The sequence below is a fragment of the Drosophila melanogaster genome, chromosome 3R, assembly GCF_000001215.4.
Source record: "Drosophila melanogaster chromosome 3R".
Classification (NCBI taxonomy): domain Eukaryota; kingdom Metazoa; phylum Arthropoda; class Insecta; order Diptera; family Drosophilidae; genus Drosophila; species Drosophila melanogaster.
This window is the reverse complement of record NT_033777.3, coordinates 26,211,725-26,235,028: the sequence shown is the minus strand read 5'-3', so window position 1 is coordinate 26,235,028 and position 23,304 is coordinate 26,211,725. Positions and strand designations below refer to the sequence as shown.

Genomic DNA, 23,304 nt, shown 5'->3' with positions numbered 1-23,304 from the left:
AGTGCTGAAATACTGAATGAAATGCTGAACTCGTGCGCCCCTCCGTCTGGTTAAGTGTTTGTTCGTGTTCTAGAGCTCTTGTCGGCAAAGTTGAGAGCAGGTTGGATGGTTGGATCGATAAATTCACTCGAATCGCTGGGGTCTCTATTAATTAGTGCGAGCCCAGAACTTTTTGGACCAACCTCTGGAGCTGCAGATGTGGAGATCAGCGTGGGTATGTTAGAATCGCCTTCAATCCCCCAATTGAACTGCCCCCAGTGAAAAAGTCAAGATAATTAATTCTTTTAAGACACATAATCTTTTATTTGAATAGTTTCTTGCTCTTTTTGTGGTTTGGTATGGTTTGGTTGTGTTTTCGTTTTCGAATTTATTAGCAGCTTGGCTGGAATATACCGGATTTGACTTGCATCAACCACCAATAGTTGCTTTTCTTTTCGGATTAAAAGCTAATTTGTCACATTGAACTTGGTTTGGTTTTACATTTGCTTTTTGCGCTTACATCGAATGGTTTAGCGAATGACAGTTGAATAAATTTGAAAAAATATCACTATTTAGTAAAGTATGTATACACACATAAGCTTGTATATATTATAACTATTAATACATGTTTTAAGTTATTTTTAATGCATTTCGAAATTACATTCTTGGTTGCCCCCTTGCTCAACATCACAATAATTGGTTTTGAAATATTTCCTTTGTCCGACACACATGCATGAATATTTATAGATATTTCCTATGCACACACTCTTTATAAAATATAAACTTTAGAAATATAAATTCGAGGTTTTTTTGTGTTGTGTGAGTGTGTGTTGCTTTTGTTGCCTTTTTGTGCAGCCAAGGGAAATCAAAGCAGGAGAACTTAAGGTATAAAGCTTTCTGGCCTGCAGCATAGTAAAGCAAATGATACAAATGCCAGGGGCAATCGAACATTTTCCATGCATTATGCATGGGCCGTGCCGATGGCTCCGACCTTTGACCTATTGCCGCCATCCATCTCGCACTTCAAATTATAACTAATGAGGTATTTAGCTGCACGCAATGCCCGCGGTGTTCTAAAAAGCAAATTGACTTAATGGCCCAATAGCCGTTGGCTAACCAAAGGCTAACTAACTGCTGACTGACATTCTGGCCAACTGGAAAACCAACTGTGCACTGGCCAAAATGCATTTTCAATATGAAAATGCCGCCTGCAACAGACGCTCCAGTTGGGCAGGTGAAAAAGCACTGCTCGGCACTAGGTGCTCGGTGTAAGACTACTCGGCTCTACAACTTAAACTCTAGAATACACATATGCTTTGCACATTGACTTAATTAACTTATGAATCGAATGTATGCGTCTCTTCTTGTTTAGCCAGAATGTTTTTGGAGTTAAAGCTTTGCGGCGTGGATGTCTAATAAATATTTACAATTGTTTCAATAAATAATAAACTAGTTGGGGAAGTTCGAATAAGCTGTGCTGTCTTTGCTATTTTCCTGTGATTTCATCTGAGTAAAAACATTAAATGTTCATATGCAAGTTGCTTAGGTACATTGATTACGATCTCAACTTGGCTTGGCTTGGTTCCACTTTTCAGTTTGATATCCACCCTAAGATTATAACTCCCATCACTCTCAATCTTTGTTAATTTGACTTGTACACAGTTTTCTATTTTTTAAAAGGTACTTTGTTTTGTTTTTTGTTTTTTTCTTTTCTTTTTTTGTTAATTTAAAGCATCTCAAACTTTCTAGTTTGACTTTCTTTGTGGTTTTGTTTTTTGGCATGAGAAGCTTCTAGGACAGCATGATCTGGTCTTAAAACTCAAATTCAAACAGTTGTCTTTGTTAATTGCTAGACTTACAAATTACGAATACTGTTCTTAGAATTCTTCAGCAAGCAAGTTTAGTGTTTGTTTACCTTCCTATATGTATAGTTATCATAACCCCCCGTTTAGACCTCAGTGGGCAAACTCTGGCTCTGGCAGCCCGCCTGCAGTTTCTTGGAGCTGCGGAAGAACATGTCGAAGAGCCTGGCGCGCCGATTCTGGAACTTTTGGGGCATGGTTGGTGTTATAGCTATGTGCTCAACGATGGTGATGCCCCTCTGCAGCTTGGGGCGCTGCGGTCGTGTGGGCGGTGGAGCAACTGCCACAGTAGGTGGTGGTGTTGCCGGTGGCTGCTCATCGGAGTCCGCTGAGCCCCTGGCGCCACCGAAATTGATGATGGTGCTGCAGCTGCTGTTGGGCCTTAACGTCAAGGTCGTATGCACCGGCACTTGACTGACCAGGGAACTCTGGGGGGTGAGATACTTGCAGCTGTTGCTGCTGTACTGCGACAACTTGCTGCTGTTGCGCTGCAATTGTGCACCACTTGCAGCAGGACCTGCGGTGCCATTGGTCTTTACACTGCTGCTGCAGTTGCGCTGCAGGCCCGACGACGAATCCAGACCAAACAGCCGCTTGACTCCTCGCCTCACCCTCTTGTTCCTGTAGGCGAAGATGAATGGCGAACTGAGATTGGCCAGCAGGATCATGAAGATGGCCAGCTGGGAGGATCCGCCAAAGTTAGCAGCCGACAGTCGCGATTGCAGGAGTACCAGCAGTCCGAAGGGCAGGTACGAGACCACAAACATCACCACCACCAGGATGCTGATGCGGGCTGCTCTCGACTCCTCACGGTATTTGAATAGCGAACTGGCGTTGCTCAAACGGTGTCGCAAGGAGCTCATGTAACTCAGAGCCTTGGGGGAGGCATGAATGGCGGGTATCTGGAGGGCGTGGCCGTGTTGCTGGTGGCGCGGCGAACTGAAGTGCGGATGATGTTGCTGGTGGTGATGATGCTGTTGCTGCTGATGTTGCAGGTGCAATTGCTGCTGCTGCTGCCGCTGGGCGTGACCCAAAAGATGCGGAGAACCACACTCCTCACTGAGCGAGTCCTGGCGCAGTTCCGTGTACTTGTGGAGATTGGGCGAACTGTGCACCTGGCGTATGCCCTGCAGACGATTAGTCTCCCTCAGATCCTGCGAAGAAGTGCCCAACAGGGGCAGCTGTCTGGCGGAGTAGTTCCTCTTTATTTCACCACTGGCTGTTTGCAGAGTAAGCATAATGTTCTGATTTCTATCTGACAGTGAGTGCTCCTGTACGGGCATCAGTTGAACTCCGGCTCCACTTTCCGCATCTGAGCCACCATCATCCGAGATGGTGGGCAAAAGTACTTTCGCGGCCGAGTCCCGACGGAGACAACTGGGCGAACTCCTCGGCTGTTGGCGCTGATCAATTTGCATTTGCAGACCGCCCAAGCCCAAGCTGCTGTTGCCGCCATGCGAACTGGCCGAGGATATGGAATGCCGATGAACACACAAGCTATTGGAGAACTGGTTGGCTTGAGCCGCCTGCTGGCCAGCCGTCAGATTCAAGGCGCTCTGCAGCAGCGGCGAAGAGCCATTCTGGCGCATGCGCAGCCCATTTCCGCGCGCCTCACTGAATATCCTCCAGTACATTCCGCACACGAAGCCGAAGGGCAGGAGGATGATCACGATGAAGTAGACACTGGCGTACACCACTCCGAAAATACTATTGGTGCTGCTGATGTTGAAGTACGTGACTGCCAGGCGGCGTTGTCTGCTGAACAGGGCGTCCGCCTCAAAGTCCAAAACTCGGAAGGCGGAAAGGGCTCCAAAGAGTATGCCCACCACCCAGGTGAGTGCTATGAAGATCCAGGTTTTCACGCCCGAAATGCGACTGTGGTAGCGCAGGGGATCCGTAACGGCACACCAGGTGTCCCCCACCACGAGCAGTACTGCCAGAGCTCCCAGCGCAGCAGTCATGTCTATGGACCAACATCTCAGTTGGACGGGCGGCAAAATGGGAGCCTCCGTGGGTAAGCTCTCAAAGGCCGAGAGATTCTCTTCGTGTGTCTCGGTTTCCGTGATGACAAAGCCACCATCTCCGCGCTCATCGATGGTCAACTCGCGACAGTAGGTGGCATTGCACTTGAAGAAGGTCTCCACCGTATCGCCGTTTTCGCTGATGTTCCTTCGCACCACCACGCCGTCCTGTTCCACCAGCTGGCCATTGCGACGAAGTATCACCTGATGGTTTCCCGGCTTCGAGAAGAACTCCAGGGTCTCGGCGTTGGAAGTGGATGCCTCCGCAGACTTTCCCGGCAGTCCCAGGAACAAAGTGGGGGCCAAGATGCAGCAACCAATGAGATTGATGGCCAGCAGGTTGATCGTAAAGCGATTGGCGGTGGTCCTCAAGCCAGGCGTTATCCAAAAGGCACACAGCGCCAGCAGGTTGATCAGGAACGAGACGAGCAGCAGGGCCAGGATCAGGAGGTCTATGGCCATTCTTTATGCTGTTTTTCGATTACCACACATCACTTTACAGTTTCACAGTCACTTATGGCCTTTTATTGAATTTGGCTTTTCGGTTTTGTTTTGGCTCTGCTTATGACACAAATTTCACTCGGTAGTATATCCGCTGTCTCTCGTCTCTTCACATTTGCAGCCAAATATTTTTGGTTTTTTGTTGAATACCCTTTTTTTTGTGTTCAGTATTGTATGCGGTTTGTTTCTTGCGAACGCTTGCTAATTTACGTGCGAGATTTGTAAAAAACAATTTCTTTTTTGCTCTCAAGCAGTTGCTTTTCCACTTGTGTTTATTATGATTTTTCGTGTCTTGTCAATTGTCTTGCGACCGTCTGACTCTTGACTCAATTTTGTTCGCCGTGTATTTATCACGCGCACCGATCGGACGAGCACGATCTTCACTCCGAAGCGTTCCAAGCACAACTGTCGTGAGCGTTCGCCCCAACGCCTCCAAATATACGCGACTGCTCCACAGGCGGGTGCGAGCGAAACGGAGAAACGCCAGCGCGAGAACGGCGAGCGAAATGAGCGATCCGGAGAGCCACGAGTGCTCGAGTGTTGCTGCAGTTGCTGTTGTTGCTGCCACTGCCGTGATTTGCGATTCCCACGCTCCGACTTTGAAATTATGTTGCTGCAAGTGGCCGCTGCACTGTTGCCAGCCGGTCTTTATCACTAGTGGTTGTTGTTGCTGCTGCTGTTGTTGCTGCTGTTGTCCTAGTTCAGTGCGGCAGCAACACAAATTGTATAATCTGTTTCTTTTTTGCAATGCCAATTGCCGCCGCTTCACTTTTGCTCTGTATTACATCACTGGCTCAATGTTATAGCTGCTGCTGGTGCTACTGCTGCTCGTGCTTTTCCATTTTCCAAGACACATTTTCTTCTGGCTTCTGCACAATTTCCAATGTGCAACACAACGGCGTTCGCGCACTATTTTCTTAACCATAAAAATTGCATTTTTATTAGGCCGACTGCTGCTGTGAAATGAACAACAACAACAGCTGATGAAATTCCCACCGTCGGGCGCCAGCTGCAAGAAAAGAGCGAGAGAGAGAGGAAAAATCCAAATTAGAGCGAGACGACGCTTGGGGAGATATGTCCGTAAGATAAGGCACGGTTTTATTATTGCTGTTTTGATTGTGAAATTAAAAGCAAATAGAAATAAACGCTGGACCAAGATGATACAGCAGATTTAATCCCCGGCTACCAAAACCCGCTCGACAATGACTCAGAAAACATAACAACTCAATTTCGCAAACTAAAAAATCGGCACGCTCCCTGAATGAACATATACAAATTGGTTATCGCAAGTTTTGCGATAAGAAATAAATCCAGTTTTTTTTTTCCACTGGGGAACTGTCCAGAAGTTCGTCATGGGTACTTATAGTCAATTACCTTAAATCGCATTGGAACCACACCCACTCAGCCCTACACGCCCGCTTCACATGAAGGCTCTTGATTATAGTTAACTGTCTTTTTATAACTACGCATTATCCCATGAAGTCGGTACACAGATCGGACGACGATCAGGCGCTTACAACATGACCGGAGAATCGACTCTAATGAGCTCATCGCAAATTCTACTCGGTTCCCAGTAGTCATAAAAAGTTTGGGGCATCGAGCCAAAAGTCAATGCCACAAGGAAAGTTTTTGGTTTTTTTTTTTTTTTTTTGTTTGAGATATTTTCTTGGAAAATATGCAATAAAATATGCCATGTTGAATGTGTATTTTAAATTCCACTATTATTTATCTATATTTCCATGAAAGTTCTCAATAATATCGTAAGGCGTATAGCGCACGATGACTTTATTTTTAGCAGTGCATTTCATTACCGTTACAGTTCTATGGAACACACCAGCCGAATATTTTTTCTGTGAACACGCGACCGGAGACTGTGAAAAATCAACAGAAAAGCAATTTTCTTCTGGGCCATTTTTTTTTTTTGTGTCAGGTCTGAGCGGCGTTTGCATGCCCTACTTACGCCAGGAGATATATATTTATTAATAGCTGCGATGCCCGCAAACGAGTCGTGAAAATGCCAGAAGATGCGAAATGAATGATTGCCGATAAAGATGGCGCGTTTAATTGCTAATTTGCCCCAAGAATCGTCACGACAAGATTTATGTATTCAAATTATGCAATGTCTTAATTAAAATATATTTATGGGTCTTTGTCTTCGCAAAGATCAAGAGAAACGTTAATTTTTATTAATTGCATTCTAATTTTCTTTTTCTATCGAATTTTATCGACCACTTATCCCCTACGAGCTCAAACATCCGCCCCTAACACAAAGTCTTATCAATGTGGAGCTCGATCAACGTCCACCAGCCATCGATCATATGGCAACATGCCCGAACTTTTACATTTAACTAAAACCCATCCGAGCGGAACGGAACATCCATCCATCTACGGCGTGTGACGCTGAGTCAATAAGACCCCGACTAATTCATATTTACTTTGGGCCGATCTAAAGATCTCTCTGTGGACATTATCTATGGCATTTTAAAGTGTGAAAGCGATCTTTTAGCGGCATTTTAGGGGTGTGAATTTAACGCTCGTTTAAACGCTTCACCCTTCGCTTGATATAGCGGGTTGTGGGGTGAGGGTGAAGCGAATTCAAATTAAATCAAGGCGGAGCTTCCATTTTCCAGACTATTATCTAAGGAAGGAAGTGTGGCTTTGATTACTTATTGATAGTGGAACACAAAAGGCAATTCGAAGTTGATCAAATACGAGTGCAGGCGCTGATAATGCCCATTTATGCACTCATTGTTCTCTTTTCAGAGGGAATCGCAGTAGAATCCACTTTGTGCTCAAATTAAGAGTTTCCGCACGCATGTAGACGACTCTGGGATTCCGCGAATTTGATTTATTTGATGGGGTAGAATATATCTGTGATTTAAGATCAAAGCCGCACTGCCGGCTCTTGTCGGGGTTCTTTTTTTTTTTGCTTTCAATTTAAATGTGCACGTCTGCTGCACTTTAAACTATTCAGTGAGTTTGTTATCTTGACAAACCTAATATTAATTGATTTTAATAAAAGTGCCACTATGAAAAGTTAGCAAAATCTCAAATAATTATAAATGACATCATAAAGATAAAAAGGCGCCGAGTGAATGTAGCATGTATATATTAAATCTATTTAAACAATTATTATTCATATATCATTAGGCTTATAAGTCATTCTACCCTTAATTTGGCCCTGTTGCCAACAATGTGGTCAGCGACAATTGCATCGAGATTTGTCTGGACAGGTGTTTGCAGTTCCGTCTGGGGGTGTGTATACTTTACCCACACCTAGCTATCCGATTGTGAGTATCTGTGGGGTCGAGTTCCGAGTATCCGAGTATCTGAGCTCGTCTGTTTGATCGCCGTCCGATGATCGGGTTAAGAATTTGCACCGGCTGGATAATGCACTCATTTGCATGACTCGACGTAAAGATAAACTTAAAATATGAGTAAACGTAAGCGGGACCGTAGTTCGCTACTCTGAAATAATACCCGGGAACAAAGTGCCAGTGATATTTATATGTTTACTGCCCGGCCAATAACTTATTCACCCTGCTGACCAACTGAGGAGGCTGGTCTTTCGACCATCGCTGAGGGGACTCACAGGGCACGTGATCTGGTTAATCGAGGAGCATGAATAACATGGAGTCCGAGATAAAGTCAAAACAGAGTGATTCCCAGACCAGCACAAAGAGTCGATCCATCTGAGCCAGTCTATGTAAAAGCCGGTTTTTTACCGCTTTTGTTTCGACTTCGTACCTTACTTCGCGCTCATATGTGACGTCACTCTTGACGTGAGCTTTTTTGTATGCGTTTCGAGTGCTCGACTCTGAAAAATATTTAAATAAAGTTTTTTGCACTCACAGACGGACTTCAGCCTGCCCCATAAGAGATTGCACGTGTTTATCGGGAAAATTGAAGCACTTAAGCCCCATAAGACCATAAAAAATCATATAAATGATATTTAACCCATATTTGTTGCCTAACTGATAATTTCATATGTCCACTCCAAATTGGGTGCGATTTTCAATATGAAAATGATTTCTTTCTTTTCACAAGATTAAGTGTGCTTTGTGTTGAGAATTACCATCACCATGGTGGTAATTATAACAAATTTGTGAATACTTTATCACAAAACTGGGTACAAAAGTGGTTATGCATTTTTGATCTCCCGTAAAGCTAAAAATTATTGTTGTATGGTCTGTCGCCTACACGTGTATGCATTCCCGCAATACCAAAAATGGAAAACTTAATGCGATAGGGACAGGCCCTGACTGAAGCAAAGCCATTAATTTACCGGACCATATGCAGTCGAGACATATACTTTTGGTCATCATGAAGCCGCATGTCCTTGAGCTGGTTAAAGGCCCATCAGGTCCGGCTTATAATGAGTTGCCATGTTGCCGAGCCCATCGAGTCATTTGATTGCATCGCCCAAATGGGGAAATTATCTCCAACCAATTTCGGTTGAGCTATGGGCCTTTTCATTGAGGTGAAGACCTGATAAGAACTTTGTGGCTATGTGAACAAGTTGAACACATTTTTGGGGTTTTAGGGTGGAATGCAATTGCAGCACTGCATTTAATGCTTTAGCTTGCTTTGTCCACTTTTCTGGTATCTGATTGCGAACTTGCGATAATATTTTATTACTTCCTGTCACCGCATATAAAGCTTGTTGGATCCTGAAAGCATTATTTTATGATTCCTTCGAAGGAAATGAAAAGCTAAATACAATGTTGACGTGTCATATTTTTTCATATACACAAGTGTTGAATAAATCAAAATTTTGTGGCGGCTGCTCGCTTTTCTGACATTTTAAAATAACATTAGCTACTTTCACACATATGTACATATTTATATCGTATTTTTGTTGTTGAGTAGAGTGATTTCCGCAATAATGGGTCGGGCTGCTAATTTGTTTCACACTTAGCCAAAGTTTTGAGTGGCTCCTCCCCTAAGTAGGCAGTTTTATAATAATATTTAGCCCTGGTAAGTCTGCTAATTGACGGCGGAACCGCTGCCCTTTTAAGAAACGAACAGGTGAGACAGGCGGCATGACGAATCCACTTGAATATATTTTATTTGTTGAATAACGCGAAATATTGACAGTTTCCGTTGCCTGATAAGATTACGTTTGGGGCAAACAGTTTTAATAGACAATCAGAGAGTTGAGCTTGGCTTCGGTAAATCCAATTCAATTAGCTTTGACCAACAGATCCCACTTTCCCACCCGCCCTGATGCGATTATGCCAATATGGGAATATGTGTATATACAGATATTCGCCTTCTTTTATCCGCTTATAATTGAATCAAATGCGATGCAAAGGGAATGGCTATAACGAAAGCGAAAGCAAAAAAGCAAATATTGGCAAAACTTTTTATCTGAGCCATGTAACTCAGCTGCCCCTCCGAGTTTTTCCACTTCGCCGGGGCTTTACCCTACATTACGCAGTATCGATGCCCATAAGTATGATAAACTTTCCACCACAAAAAAAAAACAATGTTTCCATAACGAATTAAAGTGGCGCTCAAAGCCATTTGTTGGCAACTTTTTCATGTATCTGTCGGAACGCATTAATATATTGTTTTTGCGGTTGGCGGAATGCAAATTAAAGAAGATTTAATTGTGAACATGACCAGCGCAAAAAAAAAAAACAGCTCATAAGGCAAACAAACCATTATAGCCAACTCAGACACTCTCTGTATTAGTTCTAGTAGGAAACTTTTCCATTAACTCGTTAACTCTCTGTGTAACAACAATAGGCCGATGGCAAAACAAGTTAACATCGTTTTCTCCGCCGATGTCGTCTGGCTGTCATCAATTCAGTGTCTGGCCCCTGGTGACGTTTTTTCTCGAATGGAAAAATTGATACTGCAAAAAAAAAAAAAAAAACTAAAAAAACCGTTGAGCTAAAGTCCACATAAATTAGGTATGTAAATGCTGAAATATCCTATCGACTCTATCCACGCGAAATATAAGTAATAACTGCGCAGCGTAACGGTTTAAATGCTTGGCTAATCTTGACCTCGAATCGAAATCGTTTGTCCGATGTCAAACAGAGTGCAGATTCAGAATTCAATCAGTATCGATTTCCCAGCAGCAGCAGCATTAAGAACAAAGAGCAGACAAATTGCGTTGAATTCAATTAAAAACTTATGGATTGGAGAGCGCTAGTCACTGCTGCATGTTGTTGAAAATAAGTGAAAAACCCTTCCCCAACTAATAAAATCAATTACCAAGTTGTGCTGGTCTGCACTGTAATTAGTTAACTCAGTGCACCTCGTCTCAATTACGGCTTGGCAACTTCAACTCCGGCCGTAAAGGTGGCGCACTGCATCTTCGAGCAAAGCAGGCCAATCCGTCGGCATTAATAATCCTCTTGTGGCTGCTTCTTACCCCAACACGACCCCTTATTCCTCTGATTATAATTATTTGTGGGCTGGTCTGGGTGTTAACACGGTTGGTTCCGATAAGTTCGATGTGGTAATGCCCTCCCGTTTGGGACTCGAATTCATGCAAAGCTGGGCCAGTTCAATGCACTGGCGTCACATTTCAGATTCATAGCCGCCCAAACATCAAATTACCCGACGAACAGTTCATCATAACAAGAGCACAGTGAGCACTGGCTGGTGTGAACTCCTCTTAGCTTAAAACCAGCTTTCCAGTTTAATATGGAATGTAACAACTTCAAATCTTCAAAGTTGTAGATCTTCTGGATTCATTTTAGCGGGTGTCTACTTTACGTTCCGAAATCCTCACATGTACGGGCCCCACGGCTATGACCACCATTAACTGCATATAATGTACCCATGCCATGAGGCTCTTGGCTTGCTTTAGTTTCGTTTCGTCCTGGCTGTTGACATTTTAGTGGTCCTCGAACTTAAATTGAGTTTTGAGGTTTGCCTTTGTCACACAAGTTAATGGATGATGGGTTCCAACTAATTGGCAGTTTTATTTGTCTTATCATGACCCAATTCTTTTCGAAGGCGAGGTCGCCATTGAGAATGAGGCCTACGTTGTTTTCCCTCGTTCTGACATGGCCTTTTCCCATGCGAAGAGGGAAATGTATTTGGGTCTAGTTGATAATTTATTGAGAGACATGTGGGAAATTCAACTCGAAATAGTTTTCCTCGAATGTCTGTGTTTGGCCTTAGCCAAGACCCGCGACCATGTCAAGAAATCGCCATGATTGACACCTTTTGCGTATGGAACACAAACAAGAGTAGGAAAAAACATTTTGCAATGCCATGTAGCTTTCATGCAAATGTGTCGAATCGAAAAGAACGTTATTGAACGTTAATTATAAATTCCAATACCATCAATATGTGCGGAAACTAACGAGGTATGTCCTTGCCGATCTGCCGAGGCGGTTCACCTTAGATAAGACAAGCTCTTGCAATCACGTGGCTGTGTGTTATCATATTCAAAATTCAGTTAATTAGTTATAGTTTTTGATTGATGAATATGCTGTCAAAGTTATGCCGTAAATCCAAATCAACTGGGCTCAAAAAACCCCCTAAATCTGAGCATTAAAATGCTACTTTATTGGGATTTGAATAAACGGTTCCAAAATTAAAAATCAATAGAATTTTTCTGGAAATTAGCATAGGTATATGGTGAAATCTTTTACGCTTTTCCTGCTGCTAAAAGAACATATTAAAAATCTTATCGCTCCTATTTTTGCTATCACATATGTATCTTGTCACGCAGCTGATAAGTATCTTTTTTATGTGCAAGCATCTTGCCAATGATATCATCATTGTGTTTCCTACAAATAAAATGTTGTAGCCTAGGTTGGGAATACAAAAGCAATTTTGAATATAATATATACAATTTAATTAATTAACAATGTAAACAATGGAAAAATTCAAATCCAAAATCAGTGCAGTACCTTCGACAGCCATTTGGTTTATGACCCTCTCGGTGAAAGTGTTTTTGTCTGGTGTATGAGTTCCCCAGTGACTTTCCACCATAAAGCAATAAAAAGTTTAAGGCCCCATTATTACCCACAAACCCCAATACTGTCACTTTGCATTTGCCAGTCATCTTGGATCATTGAGGAACTGATACCCGAAGGCTGACAGTAATTTGGCGTTCGGTGCATTCGACTTGTCAGATAACTTTATCTAGATACAAGCGATTCGAGAGCTTATCAGTCAAGTGATAAAGTCACCCAAAAGGGCCGGAGAGCGACAGTAAAATTATGAACTTTAAGTAAATATTTGCCCGACTGTATTTGGTTGCTACTTGTCTAGTCGGAGACTTTGGGGTTCCGCCCTTCACCGAGTCCACACACCCATCCAAGCACCATAATGACCTAGATGTCTGGCGTTAAACCGGGCAGAGATTACGATTTGTACTTTTATCAGGGCATTCTCAGAATGTGACAGAAGGCGTGGCAGGCGAAGTCATTAATTAAACTTACAATTGCTGCACTTAAATCTGCTCATTGCGAGTGGGGGCAGGCAGTGTCCATGGATTGGCAGTTTGGTCTTTTCTTAATTAAAACTCATTTACATTAACGAGTGTGTTCGGCTAACCGAACCGTTTAGTTTTATTGGCCTAAATAATATCGTTCAGTTTAACGCAACAGCGGCACGCTAGGCCATCCACTTCCCCAGCCCCCTGATTTAATACATATACTTATTGTAGGGCAGTACAGCTGGCAGCCGGAGGCCTTTTGTGAAGTGAACTTCATGCAAAATATAGCACAGGAAAAAATATTTACCTGATTGTATGTTTAAAGCGTATGAAAAATTACCTTGATGAAGAATTTCATATCTTACATTATGCTTAAGTATATCACGACTTCTTTAAATTTTTTAAAATTTTAAAATTTTGTATTCTTATTTCTAACATTTTTATACAATTGAGTTAGAATATCGTGATGTAAAAAAAAACAAATAATTTATCACTTTTTTGCGGTGTAGTTAAATATATATATATATATATATATATATATATATAGTGACGTATTTGGGTGGTCCAAACCAGCCACTTCCATTATTTCAAAGAAATCAGTAATGCACTCTAGTAATTTTCCATAACGTATCCCAGCTGCGCAGCATTCGTTTATCTTTGGCAGCGCAGCCGTTCTTGTAAACATCCTAAAGCCTGACCTAAGCAGATTTGACTGCCCTCTTTCAACGCTACCTAATCTTAAGAACCCAAGAGCGAGGCTCTCCCGAAATACAAATATTGTTCAAATACTGAGGCTTCTCCTCAATCCAATTTGCATTTGATTTTTAGTCTTAAGCTGAGATCCAAAGAATAAAGTCGTGAAACTATTTCTCCTAAAAACTATTTTTTATTTCTTGGCGTTGTCCTTAGTCAACTGACGGGACATTAGTTCGACTCATAAATAAAACAACAATTTTACTGGCGCAGTCGGTAGGATACAAAAGTATCCGAAAAAAAAGAACCTTCGAGTGGAAAATAAGTTAAATTTTATAGTCCAGTGCTCGAAACATCTCCCAAAATAAATTCGTGAAAACTCTTCAACTTGGATTATAATTCCAATTCGGTTATCCAATAATAAGTGGAAGTGAAATACGAAACAAAAATATTAAGTCCAAAGGCAACTAAGTTTTAAAACCAACATATAAAAATAAAAAATTAAAACAATATAGAATTTTAATAATACAACACAAAAATTTACAAAACAAAAAAACAAACAAGTGAAACTAGAAAGCTTAAAAATAATAATAACATTGAATCCGAAACAAAACAAAAAAATAAAACACAAAAGTTAAAAATTTTACAATAAAAATGTCACAACCAATTATTGCGCTGAGCGACATAAACCTTGCCGAAGCCCGTCGGCAGCTTAAAGACATTATGCCATTCAAGGGTGATCCAGAAACCCTTCACACCTTTATCAGCAGAGTGGATTACGTAATTTCGCTCTACCAAACAAATGATGTCCGACAACAGAGGATTCTACTGGGAGCCATCGAAAGGAACTTGGACGGACAAATTACACGATCTTTGGGACTTCCGAACATCGAAGATTGGCCTACCCTTAAAGCAAGACTCATCGCGGAATTTAAAATTCAAACACCAAACTACAAACTTCTGGAGAACTTCAGGGAGACACCATACAGAGGAAGCCTAAGAGCATTCTGCGAAGAAGCGGAGAGACGACGTCAATTACTAATTTCGAAACTACACCTGGAAGGTAACCAATCGGATTTTCTTATTTATATTCAGGGTATTAAAGAATCTATTAAGATACTGATAAGGAAACTACCAATACAATTATTCACTATTTTAGCCCATCACGATATTACAGACTTAAGATCCTTAATTACCATTGCACAAAATGAGGGAATTTATGAAGAACACATTAATTTTGAATTTTATGAAAAACCAGAATATCGTAATAAAAATTCAAATTCTAACCAGAATTCGAAAACACAAAAATTCAATACAAATGTTCAAACTCAAAATCGACCAAGTTACTCACAATATTCCCAACCCTTCCAACCTAATTTTAATCAATACATTCAACCATTTAGACCTAGCTATACACAGCAGATAACTAACAACCCACCCATGTGGCACGCACCTAATTATTTCAGACCCAACCAATACATAAACCCACAACCCATTATTCAAAAAAATCATTTCCAACAATATCCCAACAAAGCCCAATTTCCCCAAACAACGCATTTTAGAGGAAATACATACCCTCGACTACAACAACCCTCTACATATAAAAATACTAACTTCCCGATTACTAAACGACTAAGACCATCGGACAGTGAACAAACTAAAATGTCTATTGACGAAATTAGATTCCAAGACGCGCATGAATTCGAACAAGTCCAACCTAATTATTACGAGCAACAGTATTTTAACCAAAATCAATACAATCCGTATCAAAATCATAGCTTCATTAATGAAGGACAACAACAAGTCCAATCTGTACAAATTAATAACAAACAAAACCAAAATAATTCTGAACTAAACGAAAATTTTCGGTTAACAGCCCCGGAAAATACGAATACATAAAAATAGTATACAAAGGGCGCTCATACAAATGCCTTCTAGACACAGGATCAACAATTAATATGATCAATGAAAATATATTTTGTCTTCCCATTCAAAATAGTAGATGTGAAGTTTTAACATCAAATGGCCCTATTACCTTGAACGACTTGATTATGTTACCCAGAAATAGTATTTTCAAAAAAACCGAACCATTTTATGTGCACAGATTTTCTAATAATTACGATATGCTAATTGGCAGAAAATTGTTGAAAAATGCTCAATCAGTTATTAATTACAAAAATGATACAGTTACCCTTTTTGATCAAACATACAAATTAATTACTTCAGAATCCGAAAGAAACCAAAATTTGTATATCCAAAGGACACCAGAATCAATTGCAAGCTCAGATCAGGAATCAATAAAAAAATTAGATTTTTCACAGTTTCGATTAGATCACCTAAATCAGGAGGAAACTTTTAAGTTAAAAGGCTTGTTAAATAAATTTAGAAATCTTGAATATAAGGAGGGAGAGAAATTAACATTTACAAATACAATTAAACACGTACTAAATACAACACATAACTCCCCAATTTATTCGAAACAATACCCACTTGCGCAAACACACGAAATCGAAGTAGAAAACCAAGTACAGGAAATGCTGAATCAGGGATTAATTAGGGAAAGTAATTCTCCATACAATAGTCCTACTTGGGTCGTACCAAAGAAACCGGATGCTTCTGGCGTAAATAAGTACAGAGTAGTAATTGATTATAGAAAGCTAAATGAAATAACCATACCTGACAGATATCCAATTCCAAATATGGACGAAATTCTTGGCAAACTGGGTAAATGCCAATATTTTACAACGATCGATCTGGCAAAGGGATTTCATCAAATAGAAATGGACGAAGAATCAATTTCTAAAACTGCATTCTCCACAAAAAGCGGTCATTACGAATACCTTCGAATGCCATTTGGCCTTAGGAATGCACCCGCTACTTTTCAAAGGTGCATGAATAATATCCTTCGACCGTTGCTTAACAAACACTGTTTGGTGTATCTGGATGATATTATAATTTTTTCAACATCCCTTACAGAACATTTAAATTCAATACAATTAGTTTTTACAAAGCTTGCAGATGCAAATTTAAAATTGCAACTAGACAAATGTGAGTTCTTAAAAAAGGAAGCTAACTTTCTTGGTCACATAGTTACCCCTGATGGTATTAAACCAAATCCTATTAAAGTTAAAGCCATAGTTTCATACCCAATTCCGACAAAAGTAAAAGAGATAAGAGCTTTCCTTGGATTAACAGGTTATTATCGCAAATTTATTCCAAATTACGCAGACATAGCAAAACCCATGACCAGCTGCTTAAAAAAAGGAGCAAAGATAGATACACAAAAACTTGAGTACATAGAGGCATTCGAAAAACTTAAGGCTTTGATAATTCGTGACCCAATTTTACAATTACCTGATTTTGAAAAGAAATTTGTTTTAACCACAGATGCAAGTAACTTGGCCCTCGGGGCTGTCCTTTCTCAAAACGGTCATCCTATATCTTTTATTAGTAGAACACTTAACGATCACGAATTAAATTACAGTGCTATCGAAAAAGAATTACTTGCCATAGTTTGGGCCACAAAAACTTTTCGACATTATTTACTAGGACGACAATTTCTCATTGCCAGTGACCATCAACCTCTTAGATGGCTTCATAACTTAAAGGAACCGAATGCTAAGTTAGAAAGATGGAGAGTTAGATTAAGCGAATACCAATTTAAAATAGATTATATTAAAGGGAAAGAAAATTCAGTTGCCGATGCATTATCAAGAATTAAAATTGAAGAAAATCATCATAGTGAAGCTACTCAACATAGTGCAGAAGAGGACAATAGCAACCTTATTCATTTAACAGAAAAACCAATAAATTATTTCAAAAAACAAATAATCTTTATTAAATCCGATAAAAATAAAGTAGAGCATTCAAAAATATTCGGTAACTCCATTACCACAATTCAATATGATGTAATGACACTTGAAAAGGCCAAACAAATTTTACTCGATCACTTTATCCATAGAAACATTACCATTTATATTGAGAGCGATGTAGATTTTGAAATTATTCAAAGAGCACACATAGAAATTGTTAATACCACCTACACAAAAGTAATTCGCAGTCTTTTCCTATTAAAGAACGTTGGTTCATACGCCGAATTCAAAGAAATCATACTTCAATCACATGAAAAACTTTTACACCCTGGTATAAATAAAAAGAGAACTAGCCGGAATAACCCTGAAACATAGAAACAAACGGGGTCTTATTAACATTGTGGGTTCAGGTTTTAAATACCTATTTGGAACACTAGATGAAAATGATCGAGTCGAAATACAGAAAAAACTTGAAATCAACGTCCATAACTCAGTAAAATTACATGAACTCAACGACGCCATACGATTGATAAATGACGGAATGCAAAAAATACAGAATTATGAAAATAACCACACCATCATTGACAGTCTTTTGTTCGAACTAATGCAGTTTACGGAATACATAGAAGATTTGGAAATGGCTATGCAGCTTTCCAGACTTGGACTGTTTAACCCCAAATTACTAAACTACGACAAACTTGAAAATGTGAACAGCCAAAACATTTTGAACATTAAAACATCCACTTGGATTAACTACAATGATAACCAAGTATTAATCATATCCCACATACCCATTTACCTTTCACTAATAAGCACAATTAAAATAATTCCTTACCCAGACTCCAACGGCTATCAGCTAGATTACACAGACACACAATCATATTTTGAAAAAGAAAATAAAGTTTATAATACCGAAAATAAAGAAGTAAAAAATGAATGTGTCACCAATATTATTAAACACTTAAATCCAATTTGTAATTTTAAGCCAGTACACACGAACGAAATAATAAAATACATAGAACCAAACACAATTGTAACCTGGAACTTAACCCAAACAATTCTTAACCAAAATTGCCAAAATTCAATTAATAAAATAAAAATAGAAGGAAACAAAATGATAAGAGTAACGCAATGCAAAATAGAAATCAATAATATAATTTTAAGTGAAAATCTGTTAGAACCAGAAATAGATTTGACACCACTATACACACCACTTAATATAACAAAAATAAAAATTGTAAAACACAACGACATTGTTGAGATGATTTCAGAGAACAATATTACACTTTACATACAAATGATCATTGTAATAATCGCACTAATTTTGTTGTACTCATATTTAAGATATGTATCATTTAAACCATTTATGATGCTGTATGCAAAACTTAAAATAAGAAAAAATCAAAATCAAAACACACCACAACAAACAGAAATAGAAGAAACTCCATTTCCCACACTATATCCATCAATCCCAGCCCAAGTATAGGCTTCTCTTTAAGGGAAGGGGAGTGACGTATTTGGGTGGTCCAAACCAGCCACTTCCATTATTTCAAAGAAATCAGTAATGCACTCTAGTAATTTTCCATAACGTATCCCAGCTGCGCAGCATTCGTTTATCTTTGGCAGCGCAGCCGTTCTTGTAAACATCCTAAAGCCTGACCTAAGCAGATTTGACTGCCCTCTTTCAACGCTACCTAATCTTAAGAACCCAAGAGCGAGGCTCTCCCGAAATACAAATATTGTTCAAATACTGAGGCTTCTCCTCAATCCAATTTGCATTTGATTTTTAGTCTTAAGCTGAGATCCAAAGAATAAAGTCGTGAAACTATTTCTCCTAAAAACTATTTTTTATTTCTTGGCGTTGTCCTTAGTCAACTGACGGGACATTAGTTCGACTCATAAATAAAACAACAATTTTACTATATATATATTTGTATAAACAAAAATCGGGCAGGTAAATCAGTTTAACAAAAAGTATGTCTATATTTTATGATTTTATAATTGCTCCGCCTGCAGTTGGTGCGACCTCTTGGCGGTTTTACCTCAGCTATTAATAGCTGCCCTCTCGATTCCGAGGAATGATTATGAAAAAACCAGCACCACCTCAAGGCCATCGAGTGGCGTAAATCTTGCATGAAAATCGTGTAAAAGAAAAGTTCCAGCCAGATAAGCGGGTTAATGCTCTACGACAGGCACTCGGCTGCTTCTAGAAAATCTTGCATTTCCCTTGCAAATCAGTTTTGTAACAACCGACTTGGTTCGATATAAACTGGTCATAAAATTACACACTAAGAGTTTCCACACAGCCAGTTGGCTGTGGAAAACGGTAATTGGAATATGAATTGCATTTTGTTAATGAACATTAATTACAACCAAGTCAATAAAAGCTTGTCATTGGTCCAAAGTTAAATGTTCTGGTTATGGCCAACAACCTATTGGCCAAGAAATGTTCTGTCACATGCATATTCACACTTGGGTATACATACATTTTGCAACAATTGAAGGACACATAAAATTTATTAAATCATTTTGGAGTATTCATTTCAGTTACCCCAACTAAGATGATTATTATTCTACCGCTCTATTTTGGACTGTTTAATTGCTCTGAAAACAAACATAGAAGCAACAATCAATTGCATTTTATTTAAAGTCCTAACTTGCAGCTTACAACTTTTGTATATAAATGTATAGAAAATATCCATTAAGCATTAAGCTGCCCACAAGATATATAAAACCGAAAAATAGATGTTGAACTTGTAAGTCGTTAGTAACTTCAACTTGTTTACAGATAGTTGGCTCGTCGTACTTGTTGTTATTTTTGGCTTTTGGGGGTTTGGGCTGCGGCATCGTTACGCCAAAGTTACTTATTTACACGTGCGGTCTTGCACTTCGTTTGCATCGACCATAAAAACGTTGGCTTCTTGGCAGCAAAGCCAACTACCATGTTGCAAAAAATCGAAAATAATAATTGCCTTAATTATTGCCGGTGGTTAATGTAATCGCTTTCTGTGGTTGCCGGCGGTATGGCGTTTCTAACGAAAGTTGAGGGTTCATTGAACCGGGTTCTAAGCGAACTGGTTGCCAGTTTGGCTTCAGGTTGCCCACCTGGCGACCCCTCCCCTGATAATTGCCATTGTTGTGGTCACAAAATGCAATCGTGTTGAAAATTGCAAGGTTGCAAAAAAAAAAAACAAGATAGGTTTATAAATTCGGAAAGTCGAAGCTTTTATACCCTGCAGATAAATATCGAATCGCTTATTAAAGCCGATCAGGAATGTATATATTCTATTTTGCCAACATCTATACTTTACCGTGTTGCAAACTTCTGTCACAAATCAATATACCATTTGCAAGGGTATAAAAAAAGACATTACAAGCAGTCACTGAAACGCCATAGAAAACCAAGTGCTCAACGAAATTATCTTAAACTGCTTGAGTAAAGTCCCATAGCCTCGCAGACTTTGACCGATGACGTAGGTAGAATTTTTTTAATAATGCCCTCGGATCAAATATAATCGCTATAGATCCATGTTCATGTTTATTCATACACCTTCTGTGTTTCTAATGGACCCTAATGGGTGCTATTTACTCCGGATATTGACAAGGCGGATCCGACTAGATCTTTCGAATGAAACCATTATTAGGTATTTATTAACCCGTTTCAATCTGGGGAAGAACCAAAGAAAATGAAGTGTAGAGCACTGAACGGGTGCAAATAAATAGTTTGTTTATACGAATGACACAATTCTTATAATTGCTCTACAGGCGTAGATGATAACATACCAACGGTTCTTTCCTGATTACTGACTCTGAAACAAATAAAATGTTCTCCTAGTTAGTTGTACAAATCGTGTAAAAGAAATCAAATCTGTAACGCATTAGTCGCAATCCTTAGTGCGAAATAGTTTCCAGTCTCCAATTACTCGAATTCAACCGAATTATTCACTTCAGTTGTTTGTACTTTGTTTTCACTTATTTATTTATTTATTTTCTTTTGGTTTGTTGGGCCAATGGTACGTGCCAAAGCGAATCACAAGGGAATTTATATTTCATATTTTTCAATGAAAAACAAATTATATAAAATGGTAAAACGCCAACCAACCGCGGAGCGATGAATATCAAATGTCTTTTCATTCCGGCGAACAAGTGTTTGCATTGTAAACGAATAAAATACGGACAATTGCTGACCAGTGGGACCGATAAAGTTAACACCTTTAAGCCAAAGGCGAAAACCAAAACCAACACCAAAGAAAAGTACATGAAAAAGTGAAAAAAAAAAAACACAATGCGCAGACAAGATAATCGAACAATTTCGCAAACACGAGTTCCGTCAGTCAACTGACACTTTTTCGTGTCCAATTCAAAAGTGGGGAAAAGCTCCATCGGTCTGGGGGTGCCAGGAATGGGGCATGTGGCCTGGTGAAAATCGATATGACATCAAGGAATGTTGTATCAGGGACAGTGTGGTGGTGGCACCAAAAACATCCGCATCCGTGATAGATGAGGCCAACTTTGACACACATAAAGCCTCAAAGGTAATGCCAAATCACTTGGCCGTGATTAGAAAGTGACCAGTAGCTTATCTCGCGATAAATTCAGGCACAAGCACACCGAAAACGTGCGATAAGTTTTTCCGTCGGTTAGTTGGGCATTGGCAGGCAGCCAAAAAACGAAAATACAATTTATTTTTTCTAATGAATGAACTAATACGTTACGTATACTGCGAGTCTTTGAATGAGTTCTCTGGCAAAGGAGGAAAAATTGCCTACGCACAGCGTGAGTTAATAGGCAGCGCACAGCACGGCGTATACGTAATATGCGCATTGAAAAAGTTTCAGCGAGTTTGCACATTCAAATTCATTCATTTATTTGTCGTTAATCAGAAGCTAAGAATAGACAAGAAGTGACGTCTTCATCTTTGTGTTGTAAATCATTAAAAATTTTGTGTATAAATATAAAAGTAAAATTGAGTTTCTTTAAAAATAATGCGGCGGCACTTCAATGCAAAATTGTCTTGCATTTATTTTAAACAAGTTTTGAAAAATGAACCATAGAAGTTAAGTATACGCCTAGACACCTTTCACCACAATTCTTGAAGCTCTCTTTTTCACTTTAATGAACGTGAGAACGTGTGACGTGAACTTTATGAAGAAAAACGACTTTCTGGGAACCCACTCCCGTTGACCCATTTTCCAGCTCCTATATCCGTTTTCCCCCTTTGAAAGCAGGCGAGCATGTGGGTAAGTGTGTTGGCCTAGCCATAAAGCAAAATATACGAAAAGAAGATATTGCCCATATATTGTGTGTGCGTACTAAAACGTCTATATAGCCACAACATTTTGTTTATCGAACAAACACATAACGTCATTTGGCCCCATGCTCGGACGGAGAACTGAATGGCTGACTTTGTGTGCTCCTCGCATGATTAGCAATTTCAAAAAGTTGACACTTAGCTGACGCATGAGGCGTCTCTTTCCTCTGATTTTTCCATATAGCCAGGGTCCAGAGACCACAGTCAATGCAGCTGATTGGAAAAGCAATTAGAACTGAAGCCATTCGAACGAGGTTGCGATGCAAAGAGGCATTATCGAACGGGAGGAGCGGGATTAAACTGGAAGATTTATAGCCCGGCCAGCTTGGCCATCAAAATTTATGGCAATGAAAATAAACAATTTTCGCTCTCGAGCAAAAATAAATGGAGGGAAGTGTTAAGTAGCATATAACTAAGCGTTTAATATATATGCGAGGCATAACATGTTTGGCATGTGGATCCCGAGAGCTGCAATCTCGATGGATCCCCTGCCCGCAAAACACCGCAATCGAGTGGCTGGTGTCTTCAAGTGGCTTCAGTTTATGGCACCTCTTGGCTGGCGCATTAATATATCATCATAAACAGAGTCCAGCTAGGAAATATGAGCCATCGGCGTCTCCCGTTCTGAGCTCAGCTGAAGTGCAGTGAGAGTGGAACGCCATTAAATGTGCAAGCTGAGCGAAAAGATTGCACTTCAAAGGCACTGCAATTCTTA

General features: G+C 39.8%; 1 protein-coding gene and 1 long non-coding RNA gene across 3 annotated transcripts in view, besides 1 other annotated feature; both read right to left on the bottom strand.

The window, feature by feature from the left end:
* Positions 1 to 328: 328 nt before the first annotated feature.
* On the bottom strand, positions 329 to 4,781 carry CG12290 (uncharacterized protein). 2 transcript variants are annotated; one of them, NM_001300611.1, is made up of 1 exon: positions 329 to 4,781. In NM_001300611.1, the coding sequence occupies exon 1, from the start codon at positions 4,322 to 4,324 to the stop codon at positions 1,928 to 1,930; it is 2,397 nt and encodes a 798-aa protein (NP_001287540.1). In that variant the 5' UTR covers positions 4,325 to 4,781; the 3' UTR covers positions 329 to 1,927. The 2 variants fall into 2 exon arrangements, with proteins under 2 accessions (NP_001287540.1, NP_651470.1); NM_143213.4 differs by having other exon boundaries at positions 1,700 to 4,781.
* lncRNA:CR44320 (long non-coding RNA:CR44320) overlaps positions 4,761 to 23,304 on the bottom strand; it is a 35,019-nt gene continuing 16,475 nt past the window's right edge. The window contains exon 3 of the long non-coding RNA NR_125267.2: positions 4,761 to 5,372. This is a non-coding gene — a long non-coding RNA (long non-coding RNA:CR44320). The remainder of the gene's footprint in view (positions 5,373 to 23,304) is intronic.
* Positions 13,319 to 19,199: a mobile genetic element.